The following is a 13,944-nucleotide window of genomic DNA, read 5'->3' on the forward strand; positions in this document are numbered from 1 at the left end:
GTTGTATACAGCTCCCTGTCATTAGAACAGTGATACCTGTGTTATATACAGCTACCTGTAATTAGAACAGTGATACCTGTGTGTTGTATACAGCTACCTGTAATTAGAACAGTGATACCTGTGTGTTGTATACAGCTACCTGTAATTAGAACAGTGATACCTGTGTGTTGTATACAGCTACATGTAATTAGAACAGTGATACCTGTGTGTTGTATACAGCTACCTGTAATTAGAACAGTGATACCTGTGTGTTGTATACATCTACCTGTAATTAGAACAGTGATACCTGTGTGTTGTATACATCTACCTGTAATTAGAACAGTGATACCTGTGTGTTGTATACAGCTACCTAGAACAGTGATACCTGTGTGTTGTATACATCTACCTGTAATTAGAACAGTGATACCTGTGTGTTGTATACATCTACCTGTAATTAGAACAGTGATACCTGTGTGTTGTATACATCTACCTGTAATTAGAACAGTGATACCTGTGTGTTGTATACATCTACCTGTAATTAGAACAGTGATACCTGTGTGTTGTATACAGCTACCTAGAACAGTGATACCTGTGTGTTGTATACATCTACCTGTAATTAGAACAGTGATACCTGTGTGTTGTATACATCTACCTGTAATTGGAACAGTGATACCTGTGTGTTGTATACATCTACCTGTAATTAGAACAGTGATACCTGTATGTTGTATACATCTACCTGTAATTAGAACAGTGATACCTGTGTGTTGTATACATCTACCTGTAATTAGAACAGTGATACCTGTGTGTTGTATACATCTACCTGTAATTAGAACAGTGATACCTGTGTGTTGTATACAGCTACCTGTAATTAGAACAGTGATACCTGTGTGTTGTATACAGCTACCTAGAACAGTGATACCTGTGTGTTGTATACATCTACCTGTAATTAGAACAGTGATACCTGTGTGTTGTATACATCTACCTGTAATTAGAACAGTGATACCTGTGTGTTGTATACATCTACCTGTAATTAGAACAGTGATACCTGTGTGTTGTATACAGCTACCTAGAACAGTGATACCTGTGTGTTGTATACATCTACCTGTAATTAGAACAGTGATACCTGTGTGTTGTATACATCTACCTGTAATTAGAACAGTGATACCTGTGTGTTGTATACATCTACCTGTAATTAGAACAGTGATACCTGTGTGTTGTATACATCTACCTGTAATTAGAACAGTGATACCTGTGTGTTGTATACATCTACCTGTAATTAGAACAGTGATACCTGTGTGTTGTATACAGCTACCTAGAACAGTGATACCTGTGTGTTGTATACATCTACCTGTAATTAGAACAGTGATACCTGTGTGTTGTATACATCTACCTGTAATTAGAACAGTGATACCTGTGTGTTGTATACATCTACCTGTAATTAGAACAGTGATACCTGTGTGTTTTATACAGCTACCTGTAATTAGGACAGTGATACCTGTTGTATACATCTACCTGTAATTAGAACAGTGATACCTGTGTGTTTTATACAGCTACCTGTAATTAGAACAGTGATACCTGTGTTATATACAGCTACCTGTAATTAGAACAGTGATACCTGTGTGTTGTATACATCTACCTGTAATTAGAACAGTGATACCTGTGTGTTGTATACAGCTACCTAGAACAGTGATACCTGTGTGTTGCATACAGCTACCTGTAATTAGAACAGTGATACCTGTGTGCTGTATACAGCTATCTGTAATTAGATCTGAGAATTGTTTATAGTATTAGGTTAGGTTTTGACTTTGTATTCATAGTATACATTTTGTATAATTGTTAGTTGTTTAGACAAAGCCTAACTCCACTGATGGGAAGAGCCATCAATAATTGATACAATGAATGGAAATATTTACTGAACTGAGTCTCTGGTAGCCATAACGCTGGAGTGTGTGCTTTGTTATTCAGCATTCCATTATAGAATTATCAGAGTATAGCTACAGCTTATAACTTACCAACCCAAGTTACTGTGAGTACATGTCAAAATTAACTCTGTCCTTATCTGTATAAATTGTTTGATCCCCACTGCAGAATGATTGACAAATTTTAGGATATTTCATTTGCAGGATAGATGGATGTTAACTTTACTCAATAATTGATGTGGTACAATGTATGTTGTGTATTAATAGAATAAGCCACTTTATTTAGGCCCTTATCAATCATTTGATTCAATCAATAAATTCAATGTACTACAAACCAAAAAATAATAATGACAGAGGATTTCTCAGGAATTGGTAAAAATGAGGCACCATTTTATGTGTATAAATGAAGCACTTATATACCCTGTCTAATTCCTCATTAGGTATATACCAACATGTGAAGGTTGTCATGTTTATGTATTGCTACTCCATACCATTGTTCCAGCTCTAGGTTATTAAAGTTTGTTTTCAGGAGATACACTGTGTTCTCCAAGAATCCTATAGTGTAATAACACTCCCCATGACAGCATTATGTTATCATGTTATCTACTTAATCTTCACACTAAATTATGATTAAATAATGCATGTATTTACAAAAAAATCTATCCATTTGTACTTTTTCAGATTACCGATTCAAAAGGGATGAAATCTTCAAACGAATGAAAGTGACAACATTTGTTCAGTTGGTAAGATTAAAATTTTACTTGATGTAACTGTTGGTGTTTTTTAAACTTTAATTTTGTGTATTTAAAACTAGACTGATAACCTCTAAAGCAAATCAAGGACATTGAAATCAATTAAATAAGAGTCCAGTTAGGTCTAGGTTGTGTGTAAAAAAGATGTTGAAGTATGATGGGATCTTATGATGGAAATGTCACATAACCAATTTGTTGAAGTATGATGGAATCTGATGATGGAAATGTCACTTTACCAATTTGTTGAAGTATGATGGGATCTGATGATGGAAATGTCATGACACCAATTTGTTGAAGTATGATGGGATCTGATGATGGAATTGTCATGACACCAATTTGTTGAAGTATGATGGGATCTGATGATGGAAATGTCATGACACCAATTTGTTGAAGTATGATGGGATCTGATGATGGAAATGTCATGACACCAATTTGTTAAAGTACAATGGGATCTGATGATGGAAATGTCATGACACCAATTTGTTGAAGTTTGCTGGGATCTGATGATGGAAATGTCATGACACCAATTTGTTGAAGTATGATGGGATCTGATGATGGAAATGTCATGACACCAATTTGTTGAAGTAGGATGGGATCTGATGATGGAAATGTCACTTTACCAATTTGTTGAAGTATGATGGGATCTGATGATGGAAATGTCACTTTACCAATTTGTTGAAGTACGATGGGATCTGATGATGGAAATGTCATGACACCAATTTGTTGAAGTAGGATGGGATCTGATGATGGAAATGTCATGACACCAATTTGTTGAAGTAGGATGGGATCTGATGATGGAAATGTCACTTTACCAATTTGTTGAAGTATGATGGGATCTGATGATGGAAATGTCATGACACCAATTTGTTGAAGTATGATGGGATCTTATGACATCAATGTCACATCACCAATTGTTGAAGTAGGATGGGATCTGATGATGGAAATGTCACTTTACCAATTTGTTGAAGTAGGATGGGATCTGATGATGGAAATGTCACTTTACCAATTTGTTGAAGTATGATGGGATCTGATGATGGAAATGTCATGACACCAATTTGTTGAAGTATGATGGGATCTGATGATGGAAATGTCATGACACCAATTTGTTGAAGTATGATGGGATCTTATGACATCAATGTCACATCACCAATTGTTGAAGTATGATGGGATCTTATGACATCAATGTCACACCACCAATTTGTTGAAGTATGATGGGATCAAATGAAGGATGATGATGTCCTTGTCTATTAGTGTATGTGTGATATGTACAGAGGGTGTTATCTCTATCGGTATCTGGATACCAACTCAGTATCAAGATACAGAATTAGTTTACATACAATTTCTAACAAGGATGAGTGATCCATAAAATGATGAATGATCAAGGTAGCCAAACTGAACATGTCTAATTTATCATACATATGCAGAGTTTTCAGACACTTAGGGATCACTTTGTCTGTCGTCACACGTTCTCTGAATTCATCCACATTGCATTTTCTGGTAAATAGAAGTTTTAATGGTTTGTTTCTCTCCTGTTTCCTAGTTGGTACAAGTTGCTGATTATGACCAGGAAGCCAGTTCAAATTACAGTAAGTTGAAATGTCAAACTAGACTTCATTTTAGTTGTTTATTATGTGAGGCTGTATGGTATCCTATAAATATTAAAGTGATGTACTTTTTAACATGATAAATAAGTTTACCATTCAAAGTGATATCCTTCTATTATAAAAAGTTTATCAGGTTCTGAGAGATACTTTTATTGAGGTATGTTTATCAGATGGAGAGACATACTGTACCCATGATATTTCTTAGTTTGTAATTCTCTAGAATCCTTACTACATGCATCTGATATACATATGTATAAGTTATTATTCCCCCTTTGGTAACAAATTACCTGTGACTGGAACTTCATGCTTGGGCCATAGGAAGGTCAAAGGGAAGCACTATGTAATACATCAAAAACAGTAATATTTTAGGAAGTGGTTTGATGTAGATTGTGGTGTAACTTGTGTACATAAACCTTTGATTATTATGTACAGCGAATGGCCAATATACAGACAGGACAAACACAGATGGACCCTACTCAGATCGACCAGACACCGCTGACAGAGAGGTCCTGAAAATCCAGGAGAAAGGAAATTCTCCTCGCCTCACAGAACGGAATGGGGGAGCTGGAGACACAGATAGAAGTCGATCCAAATTACAGAAGTAAGTTACATACAAAAAAAGAGCAAGTGCTTTCTGAAATTTCTCCATTTCTGAAAATAGGCTAAAAATTCCCTTTTTTCACAATGGATAATGCTCCCGAAATTCTAGATTAAAGAATGAGATTATGGGTCAAATGACAGCTTCAATTTGAAAAAAGTTATTTTCAAACAGCAACTCAAAATTTTTATTGTGATATAAAAATTATTATTGTTTGTAAGATAGGATAAAAGTTGGCATATAATGGTACTGTTGCAAGCTCCTAACTGTAATAATAAGACATGTATTTTCAGTGTTGTAACAGGTGAAGGGGAGATTCGTGAAGATAAACCACAGACTCTCAAGGTGACACACGACTGTCCGTACTTGTTACTGGATGTAAGAGATAATGATGACTACAAAGAGTGTCATATTATAACAGGTAAACTATTCTTTGTTACTTCCATAGATAGATAGTCTGTAAAACATGCAGGTAATCTCTTCTTACTACCATAGTTATATAGTCAGTGAAACATGCAGGTAATCTCTCATTACTAACATAGATATATAGTCAGTAAAACATACAGGTAATCTCTCCTTACTACCATAGATATATAGTCAGTGAAACATACAGGTAAACTTTCCTTACTACCATATATATATAGTCAGTAAAACATACAGGTAATCTCTCCTTACTACCATAGATATATGGTCTCCACAAACCAGATACAGTCTCCACAAACCAGATATAGTCTCCACAAAACAGTTATAGTCTCCACAAACCGGATATAGTGTCCATAAACCAGATATAGTCTCCACAAACTAGTTATAGTTTCCACAAACCAGTTATAGTCTCCACAAACCAGTTATAGTGTCACCAAACCAGATATAGTCTCCACAAACTAGTTATAGTCTCCACAAACCGGATATAGTGTCCATAAACCAGATATAGTCTCCACAAACCAGTTATAGTCTCCACAAACCAGTTATAGTGTCACCAAACCAGATATAGTCTCAACAAACTAGTTATAGTTTCCACAAACCAGTTATAGTCTCCACAAACCAGTTATAGTGTCACCAAACCAGATATATTCTCAACAAACTAGTTATAGTTTCCACAAACCAGTTATAGTCTCCACAATCCAGTTATAGTGTCACCAAACCAGATATAGTTTCCACAAACCTGATACAATTTCCACAAACCTGATATTATTACAACAAAACAGTTATAGTGTCCACAAACCAGATATAGCCTCCACAAAACAGTTATAGTCTCCACAAACCGGATATAGTGTCCATAAACCAGATATAGTCTCCACAAACTAGTTATAGTTTCCACAAACCAGTTATAGTCTCCACAAACCAGTTATAGTGTCACCAAACCAGATATAGTCTCCACAAACTAGTTATAGTCTCCACAAACCGGATATAGTGTCCATAAACCAGATATAGTCTCCACAAACCAGTTATAGTGTCACCAAACCAGATATAGTCTCCACAAACTAGTTATAGTTTCCACAAACCAGATATAGTTTCCACAAACCTGATACAGTTTCCACAAACCTGATATAGTCTCCACAAACCAGATATAGTCTCCACAAACCAGATATAGTCCCCACAAACTAGTTTTTAGTTGTATACTGACCATATAAAACCATCATCACTTGAATTGTAATGATGAAACAATGTTTTCTGATCATTTCAGCAAGGAATTACCCAACGATTATGTTATCAAGAGCTTATGACTCTGACACCAAGGAAATGCTTGCCTATGTATCCTTTTATAATCAGATAAGTTTTCTCTCTGCACCCCCGGAACATGTCGTAGCAAAATTGAAGGCACAAAGTTATTCTATTGGTTTAGGAGAAAAAACTCACCAGTCACAGACTGATACATTCCTTTTGAAGATTATGAAAGGGCAATATCCCAACTTCAAAGCCTCTACAATACATATATATATATACTAAACAAAAAAAGAAAGGTAACACTACTTTATTCTATGATTAATTAATTAACCCCATCATAAATCCTTACCAGTCATGTACGAATAAAGTAATTGATCAATTCTGATAAAACTGTAGTCATGGTTCATTATAAAACTTTGCGTTCAGTTGATTTTATTCGACTGTAAATGACGTTGGGGTCAATTTCAAAGATAACACCATTAGTAACGGGTATGGACTTTTTGCAAAGTAAACAGCATTGCAGCGTTGTCGCATGGAACTCGTAAACCGGCGGAAAATTCGAGGAGAGGTGTTGCGCTTCATTCAGCGATCAAGGCTTGGGCCAGCTCCTGCAAGTGTGACGGCTGATTTTGACGTTCTCTCACGCGTCGCCCAAGAACGTCCAAGACATGACCAATCGGTGACAAATCAGGTGATTTTGATGGCCAATCTAACACCTGTACATTATTCTGCTGCAAGAAAGTTCTGCTGACGCGACTGGTGTGTGCTGGTGTGTTATCCTGTTGAAAAATGGCGCCAACACCATGGCGTCTTAAGAATGGTAGAACCACTGGTCTTAAAATATCGTCCCGATATCGAATGCCGGCTAAATTGCCATTTAACACAACAAGCCTGGTACGAGTCCCACCACAAATACCTCCCCAAACCATTACACTTCCGCCGCCAAAGCTGTCCCGTTCTGTGATGCATCAGTTCGCAAAACGCTCCCCTCGTCGCCTCCACACTCTGCACCTTCCGTCACCGAAAACAGAACATTGTTCCATTGTTGTAAGGCCCAACGACAGTGAACACGGGTCCAGTTACGCCGATTATTACGGTGACGTCGCAACAAATTGGGTCCAGTGTAGGGACGCCACGCTTTCAATTGGTAGGCCCTCAACCTGTTGCGGACTGCTTGGGGAGACACATGACGCCCAAACAATGTCCTTGTAGTCTCTACTGCGGTTACGAATCGATTGCGCAAGTGTATCAATCGTATACGACGGTCATCCCTGGCGGTCGTTTTACGGAGTCGGCCGCTTCAAGGACGATCGGATGTTGACCCAGTTTGGTTTAAACGACTTACCAACTGGCAAATTGTCTTAACACTGCAACCAAAATGCCGTGCAACTCGACGGCGAGACTCCCCAGCCCTTTCTCTCTGTACTTGTGACAGCCGGGGCATAATGATAAAGTTGATATATAGCAAGATTCGGTGATTTCTAAGTCCTAAGGATCTAAGGAACGGTTGTCAGTTTGAATATGTATGAAATTCAAGCGAAGATACAAGTTAGTTGCAGAAAACCTCGTGCAGCTCTTTCGCTAATACAGACTTTCACGCTTGAATGATTTTGGTAACCCCCTTGGATTTTGTAATGTAAAACGTTACCATTTTCTAATGTTGCACAAACGTCATTTTGTTTCCACTCATTTACAGGTATTCGCCAAGGAAACATGTTAACCTTTATTTTTTTGTTGAGTATATATTCCATTACGCATCTTTGAGATTTGTTTCATATACATTAAAGAATCAAAGTAGCTTTTTCATCATGTCACTCATGGATCAAGCCTTCAATTTTACCATGACATGAGAACAGAGGTGAAGAGAGCAAAAGTGACCCCAGGAGTTTTGATGATGTCTAACCCTTCAAGGAGAGGGAAAAATTGTACCTACTGACCCAGCCCATTGGATGATTTTAAGAGCCAATTTAATCTGAAGATCAATCTTTTCTCTTCTTTTTAAGCAAGTTTATTTTTCTTTTTAATGTCTTCTTTGAAATGGCCTCAAATTTGACTTAAAGTTTGTCCCTTTTAGGAGGCCGTTGGGTTTTGTCCCTTGAACAAGACAAATGAGTGTATAAAATGGTAGATAGTACATCCTAATGAAGCTATGCATTGTGTTAGTGTAATGGCAGGTTTGCCCGTTGTGTGACTTGCTACAAACATAAAAGGAGCAAGATTTTACCATGCATGTGACTTTTGTCTTCTTGTTCTGATTTGCTGCAGGTAGTGACCCATGCACAAGTGCTAAACTTTGTCATTTTCCCAAATTTATATTACCACTCAACTTTTTAATGCCACTGAATTGACAAGACTGTCCGTAGGATCAGGGCAGTTTGTGATCTGTCACTGGTTCATATGACACGTATTTAGACAAAATATTTAGCGGTTTCTAAACATTTTATTGATCTTAAAATTATATACTAGGCATCTATATTTTGTTAACTTTCATTACTGTTGTGTTTTAAATTACACAGCATGGTAAGAAAAACATGTCTGCAAAGTTAACTAAAGTCAAAGTATGGTTTAGGTATGATATGATAGAGTTATCTCCCTTAACTGCTTTATCAGAAAAACCAAACTGGGAAGATAATTGTGTTGTATGATGAAGATGAGACTTTAGCACATAATGCTGCAACAACTCTAGTTCAGAGAGGTTATGACAATCTGTTCCTTCTATCAGGTGGTAAGTCAAATTTTACTGTGCATGTTGTGATCATATGAAAAATTGTGCAAAACACTTTTTATTTTTCGTTCAGCCATAGCCATACATACTTGAAAGATTATTCCTTCACGACACAGACTCCCTGTCATTAGTGAACCAGTCATTGTTTTAATGAAGATACAGTATGATTTTCTTCATTCTCTTGAGGATTTGATGTTCAGTTTAATTAAGTCAGTATCAAAGTTTTACTTGTTAACCAGTCACATACTTTCAAATTGTCTTTCTGGTAGAGAAACAACAATGCTTTTTGAAGTCAACTGATTTCCAGAACAACTAATATATGTTTTTGTTAGTTAGTTGTTTGTATTAGAAGAACAATATTCATTGATCATACAACTGTGAAATGTTTTGGAGATATTTACTGTACATAGAATATTGGATAGAATATACTAACTAGCAGAAAATAATGTGATTATAGAATATCAAAAATTCAAACTTCAGTATCATAAACTGTCTACATTAGAGTCATCGTGAGAGGACCAGGGATATCTGCGTTTTTGGAAATAATATTGATGAGATTGTAGTTTGCTTGTTATTTTTCGAATTGTGGGTATTTATTGAAGACGCAATAACTTGCATAGATGATAGACATCTGACATATTATGTGCAGGCATGCGAGTGGCCTATAAAGCATTTCCTGATGGCCTGTTCACTGGCACTCCAAAACAGAGTGTGACTGAGGCCAAACAAGCTCCTACAGTAAAGGTTCCTGCAAGTAAAGATAGATTATCTGAGGGAGACATTGACAAGCTTCACATGTACCTTGACAGTGCCCTCTCCGATCGCAGTGTTGGTAGTAAGTATTCTATCTTTGTGGTTTATCAGTTGCTTGTGGTAGCTTGTAACAGAATTTTAAGGTTGGTCGGGTAGCACATTGGTAATGTACTCGCCTTTCACTTAACCATCTGGAGTTTGATTCCTGGAATGGATGTGAAAAGGTATGGGGTTACCTGCCCGACCATGTGGGTTTTCTTCGAGTACTCCAGTTTCCTCCCACAGTTAAGACCCCTTGGATGCGTCCATCCGTGCCACAAGAGTGATTAATATAAGTTGGAAAAACTTCTTTCGCAATGGTTGTATAATAAATAGAATTTATTATTATTATTTATGATAACAGATCTTTTAAAGTGTGTGATCTTTGCCTAAATAATGCAGGGTTTGTAGTATAAAGTTAGAATGACTTTCTATCCCAATTATCAGATATTTTTTCTACAGTAAACTTCAGTGTGAGGTGAATTAACAGGATAACTTCGAAGAGCAACAGTGTTCAGATATAGGTTAATGTAATTGTAATGTGTGATTTGTAGGTCGGCTCTCCAATGCCAGTACATCATCCAGTCGAATTGGTGGAGCGTCACAAATGTCCAAGGCCAGTAAACCAGAGTGGGCAGTGAAGAATCGTGCTCCATTCAAATGACGATCTGATTGTCTTAGTGTTGTCAGGTAAGGCTTAATTATACCAGTAAACCTGAGTGGGCAGTGGAAGGCCGTACTCCATTCAAATGACGATCTGATTGTCTTAGAGTTGTCAGGTAAGGCTTAATTATACCAGTAAACCAGAGTGGGCAGTGGCGAACAGTGTTCCATTCAAATGACGATCTGATTGTCTTAGTGTTGTCAGGTAAGGCTTAATTATACCAGTAAACCTGAGTGGGCAGTGAAAGGCCGTACTCCATTCAAATGACGATCTGATTGTCTTAGAGTTGTCAGGTAAGGCTTAATTATACCAGTAAACCAGAGTGGGCAGTGAAGAACCGTGCTCCATTCAAATGACGATCTGATTGTCTTAGTGTTGTCAGGTAAGGCTTAATTATACCAGTAAACCTGAGTGGGCAGTGAAAGGCCGTACTCCATGCAAATGATGATCTGATTGTCTTAGTGTTGTCAGGTAAGGCTTAATTATACCAGTAAACCAGAGTGGGCAGTGAAAGGCCGTACTCCATTCAAATGATGATCTGATTGTCTTAGTGTTGTCAGATAATGCTTAATTATACCTAATTACACCTGTCAACCCTTGCTGTTTTGGAGGGGTATGGGAGAGGGTATCCTAATTCTGTCCTTCACTGTTTTATTTAGGAATGAGAGGGTGTGCGGGTGTGGGGGAGTATTATACTTTTGTCATTTTTGTGCATTTTTATTTTGGGAGGAGGATGTAAAACACTGTTGATACTTTTTCAGTTGTTGTGTTATTTTGCTGCTTTGGGGAGGAAAATTGATGGAAATCAAAATCATGAAACAAAAGCAGGAACTTTTTCATGTTTATAAAACTACTTCATTTTTACTCAAAGCTACCATATAACCTCTAACATTTAACCATAAAAACCTAGTTACTAAATAGTATTACATAAGTTTGTCCTTGCCTTTCCCATCCAGAATAAATTCTATGTTTATGTTTAATGTTTTTACAGTTTTTGATCAAATTTGTCAATGATTATGATTATATGAAAAAGTATTTTTAAAGCTGACTTTTCGTTCATTAGGATACCTGATCAGTACGGTTAGTGAAAGTCTTGGACAGTCTCACAAGATGATGAATGGACCCATTGGTGTCAGAAGTACCTCATATATATATTTATACAGCAGTAGAATGTGTGTGTGCCTTTACAAGCTGCATCAACCTGTTAAAGAACAGAAGACCACCCATCTGTTTCATCTGTTATACAGATCACCATGTATGCAATAAGTGTCAACTATCTCAGAAACATGAAAAGTCTTGAAATTTGGTTTTTATATTGCAGATTGCATTGGTAAATGAACAAAATGTTCATGGTTTTCGGGAAAAAATCCATCATTGTCAAAATCCTCAAATACAATACTTTATGCAGAAATGAGTAAGATGCTGTTGGACTTACTATAAAGTGTTGGAATCTATCAGGATTTTTTAATCTGACCAGCTGAGTATTCTGATCTCATGTAGTTGTTGGTAAACTCCGTCCATTGCTGAAATTTATTGAAAGGTTATCATGTAGATTTATCTCTTTATCACAAGTTTTTATTTACTACTGAAGATTTATCAGCTCAAATCAAATATTATTAACATTTCATTGAAAATGATGAGGGTATGTAAGGCGTTGATATTGGAGGTTTTCTCAGCACTTAAGTATAGAGCTGATTATTAACAACATTGTGCGTGATTGTAAGTAAGTGTGTAAGGTTATCACATCTGTATTTGTGTCATGATGAAATTTACAACATGTACAATGAGGAGGCTGTCTATTTTTTTTATTTATGTTGTATTATATTTCTTTGTTTTGACAAATGTGTGACCTTGATGTGAAAGGTTCTTACGGAGATTTATCTGCCCTTGCCTTTCTATAACTTTTACTATGCAAATTTTATCACTTGCATGCATCTCACGGCATTTTGAATATCACTTGATAAGATTGAATTTCACCATATTCTTGACTTTCTTGCTTATCTATACATAAAATTACCTAGGTATACTCTATATTTTTTCTGTGTTTCCACTGCCATTTAAAATGAGAGTATTAGAGGGATGTTGAGAGTTGTGTATTTAATGTGTTAGATGAGAATTGTGTATTTAAAGTATTAGGAAAAAAATTTGAAGACTGAGTATTGTAGACAGTGTAAGTGTCAGTCCTTTATCTTAACAAGAGAACTATATGCTGTTTTCTTCAGTTAAAGGAGGATGGGAGGTGTGCATTTTTTATGTCCTTTAGTATGAATGAGAACTGTAATTTTGTGTAAATAGTACATGAGAGGTTTCAGTGTTGCTCTGCTATTACAGAGTAAATGAGAGTTCAAATGTTATCATTGGTTTAAAGGACTAATAGCAGTGAGAGACGAGTATTCCTCACAACAAATGATATATATTTATCAGCCAAAGCAACACAGAGACAATGCTACATTTGTAACATCATAAGTTAAACTATTTCTATCTCAATCTGGCAATTCAAGAGATTTTTTTATCAGTTGTATTTTTTCCTGAATAATGAAATATTCTGACAGATATTCATCTGAGATTGCACTGTTCACAACCAATTTATAAAGGATTGTTTTCAATTATTTTTTTTTATTATTAGTGATGAAAATTTATCAATAACTGAAGAAAATGGTGAAATCTTAAGAGTGCTGATCTGATTTTGTAGCTGTGAATTAGTAACTCATCTGTCAAATTAAAAAAAAAATGCATCACTGATATTTGCAAATTGTTGAAGGCTTGTATATTTTTATCTGTACATAAATGTGAGCATCGCTTATATGTTATCAATAAATATCATTATTCCAGCAGTGTTTTGTTACTTTATGATTCTCTGTCAACATTGATTGTGGTATTTACCTTTGTAAGTATTTAAATACCAAGATATCAAATACATAGAGCATAAAAGTTTGGCTGTTACTGGTCAACAAACCAATAAGTAAGAAGAAACATGTATCATGGGCTTGTTGCTCTTTAATTCTTAGTTTGTTGTTTAACTCCAATAGCTCAGCATACCAGGAGGTATCCAAACCAGGGATACAAGGGACTAACAGAACTTTTCCTAAATCTAAGATATCCAATAAATACTGTAATAGATAGGAAGATTCTTATTTTTATGACTGAACTTTGGACACAATTAACACATAATTGTTTAATTAGCCCACCATCATCAAATGTACTGTTCAAATCACCTTGCCTCTGTGGTTTCTCCACCAGTCCTTA

The 13,944-nt window shown here is 36.1% G+C and overlaps 1 protein-coding gene across 1 annotated transcript in view; it reads left to right on the forward strand.

Moving 5' to 3' along the window:
- LOC132549633 (centrosomal protein of 41 kDa B-like) overlaps window positions 1-13,526 on the forward strand; it is a 37,682-nt gene extending 24,156 nt beyond the window's left edge. Inside the window, exons 4-12 of the mRNA XM_060213581.1 lie at window positions 2,580-2,641; window positions 4,191-4,236; window positions 4,687-4,855; window positions 5,146-5,273; window positions 6,537-6,604; window positions 9,128-9,242; window positions 9,892-10,077; window positions 10,589-10,724; window positions 11,762-13,526. Of these exons, the coding sequence (XP_060069564.1) occupies window positions 2,580-2,641; window positions 4,191-4,236; window positions 4,687-4,855; window positions 5,146-5,273; window positions 6,537-6,604; window positions 9,128-9,242; window positions 9,892-10,077; window positions 10,589-10,698 (884 nt within the window). The 3' untranslated portion in view covers window positions 10,699-10,724; window positions 11,762-13,526. The remainder of the gene's footprint in view (window positions 1-2,579; window positions 2,642-4,190; window positions 4,237-4,686; window positions 4,856-5,145; window positions 5,274-6,536; window positions 6,605-9,127; window positions 9,243-9,891; window positions 10,078-10,588; window positions 10,725-11,761) is intronic.
- Window positions 13,527-13,944: the final 418 nt, after the last annotated feature.

This window comes from Ylistrum balloti, unplaced genomic scaffold, assembly GCF_031769215.1.
Source record: "Ylistrum balloti isolate Yb309-2 unplaced genomic scaffold, AGI_CSIRO_Ybal_v1 Utg370070, whole genome shotgun sequence".
In the NCBI taxonomy this organism is placed as follows: domain Eukaryota; kingdom Metazoa; phylum Mollusca; class Bivalvia; order Pectinida; family Pectinidae; genus Ylistrum; species Ylistrum balloti.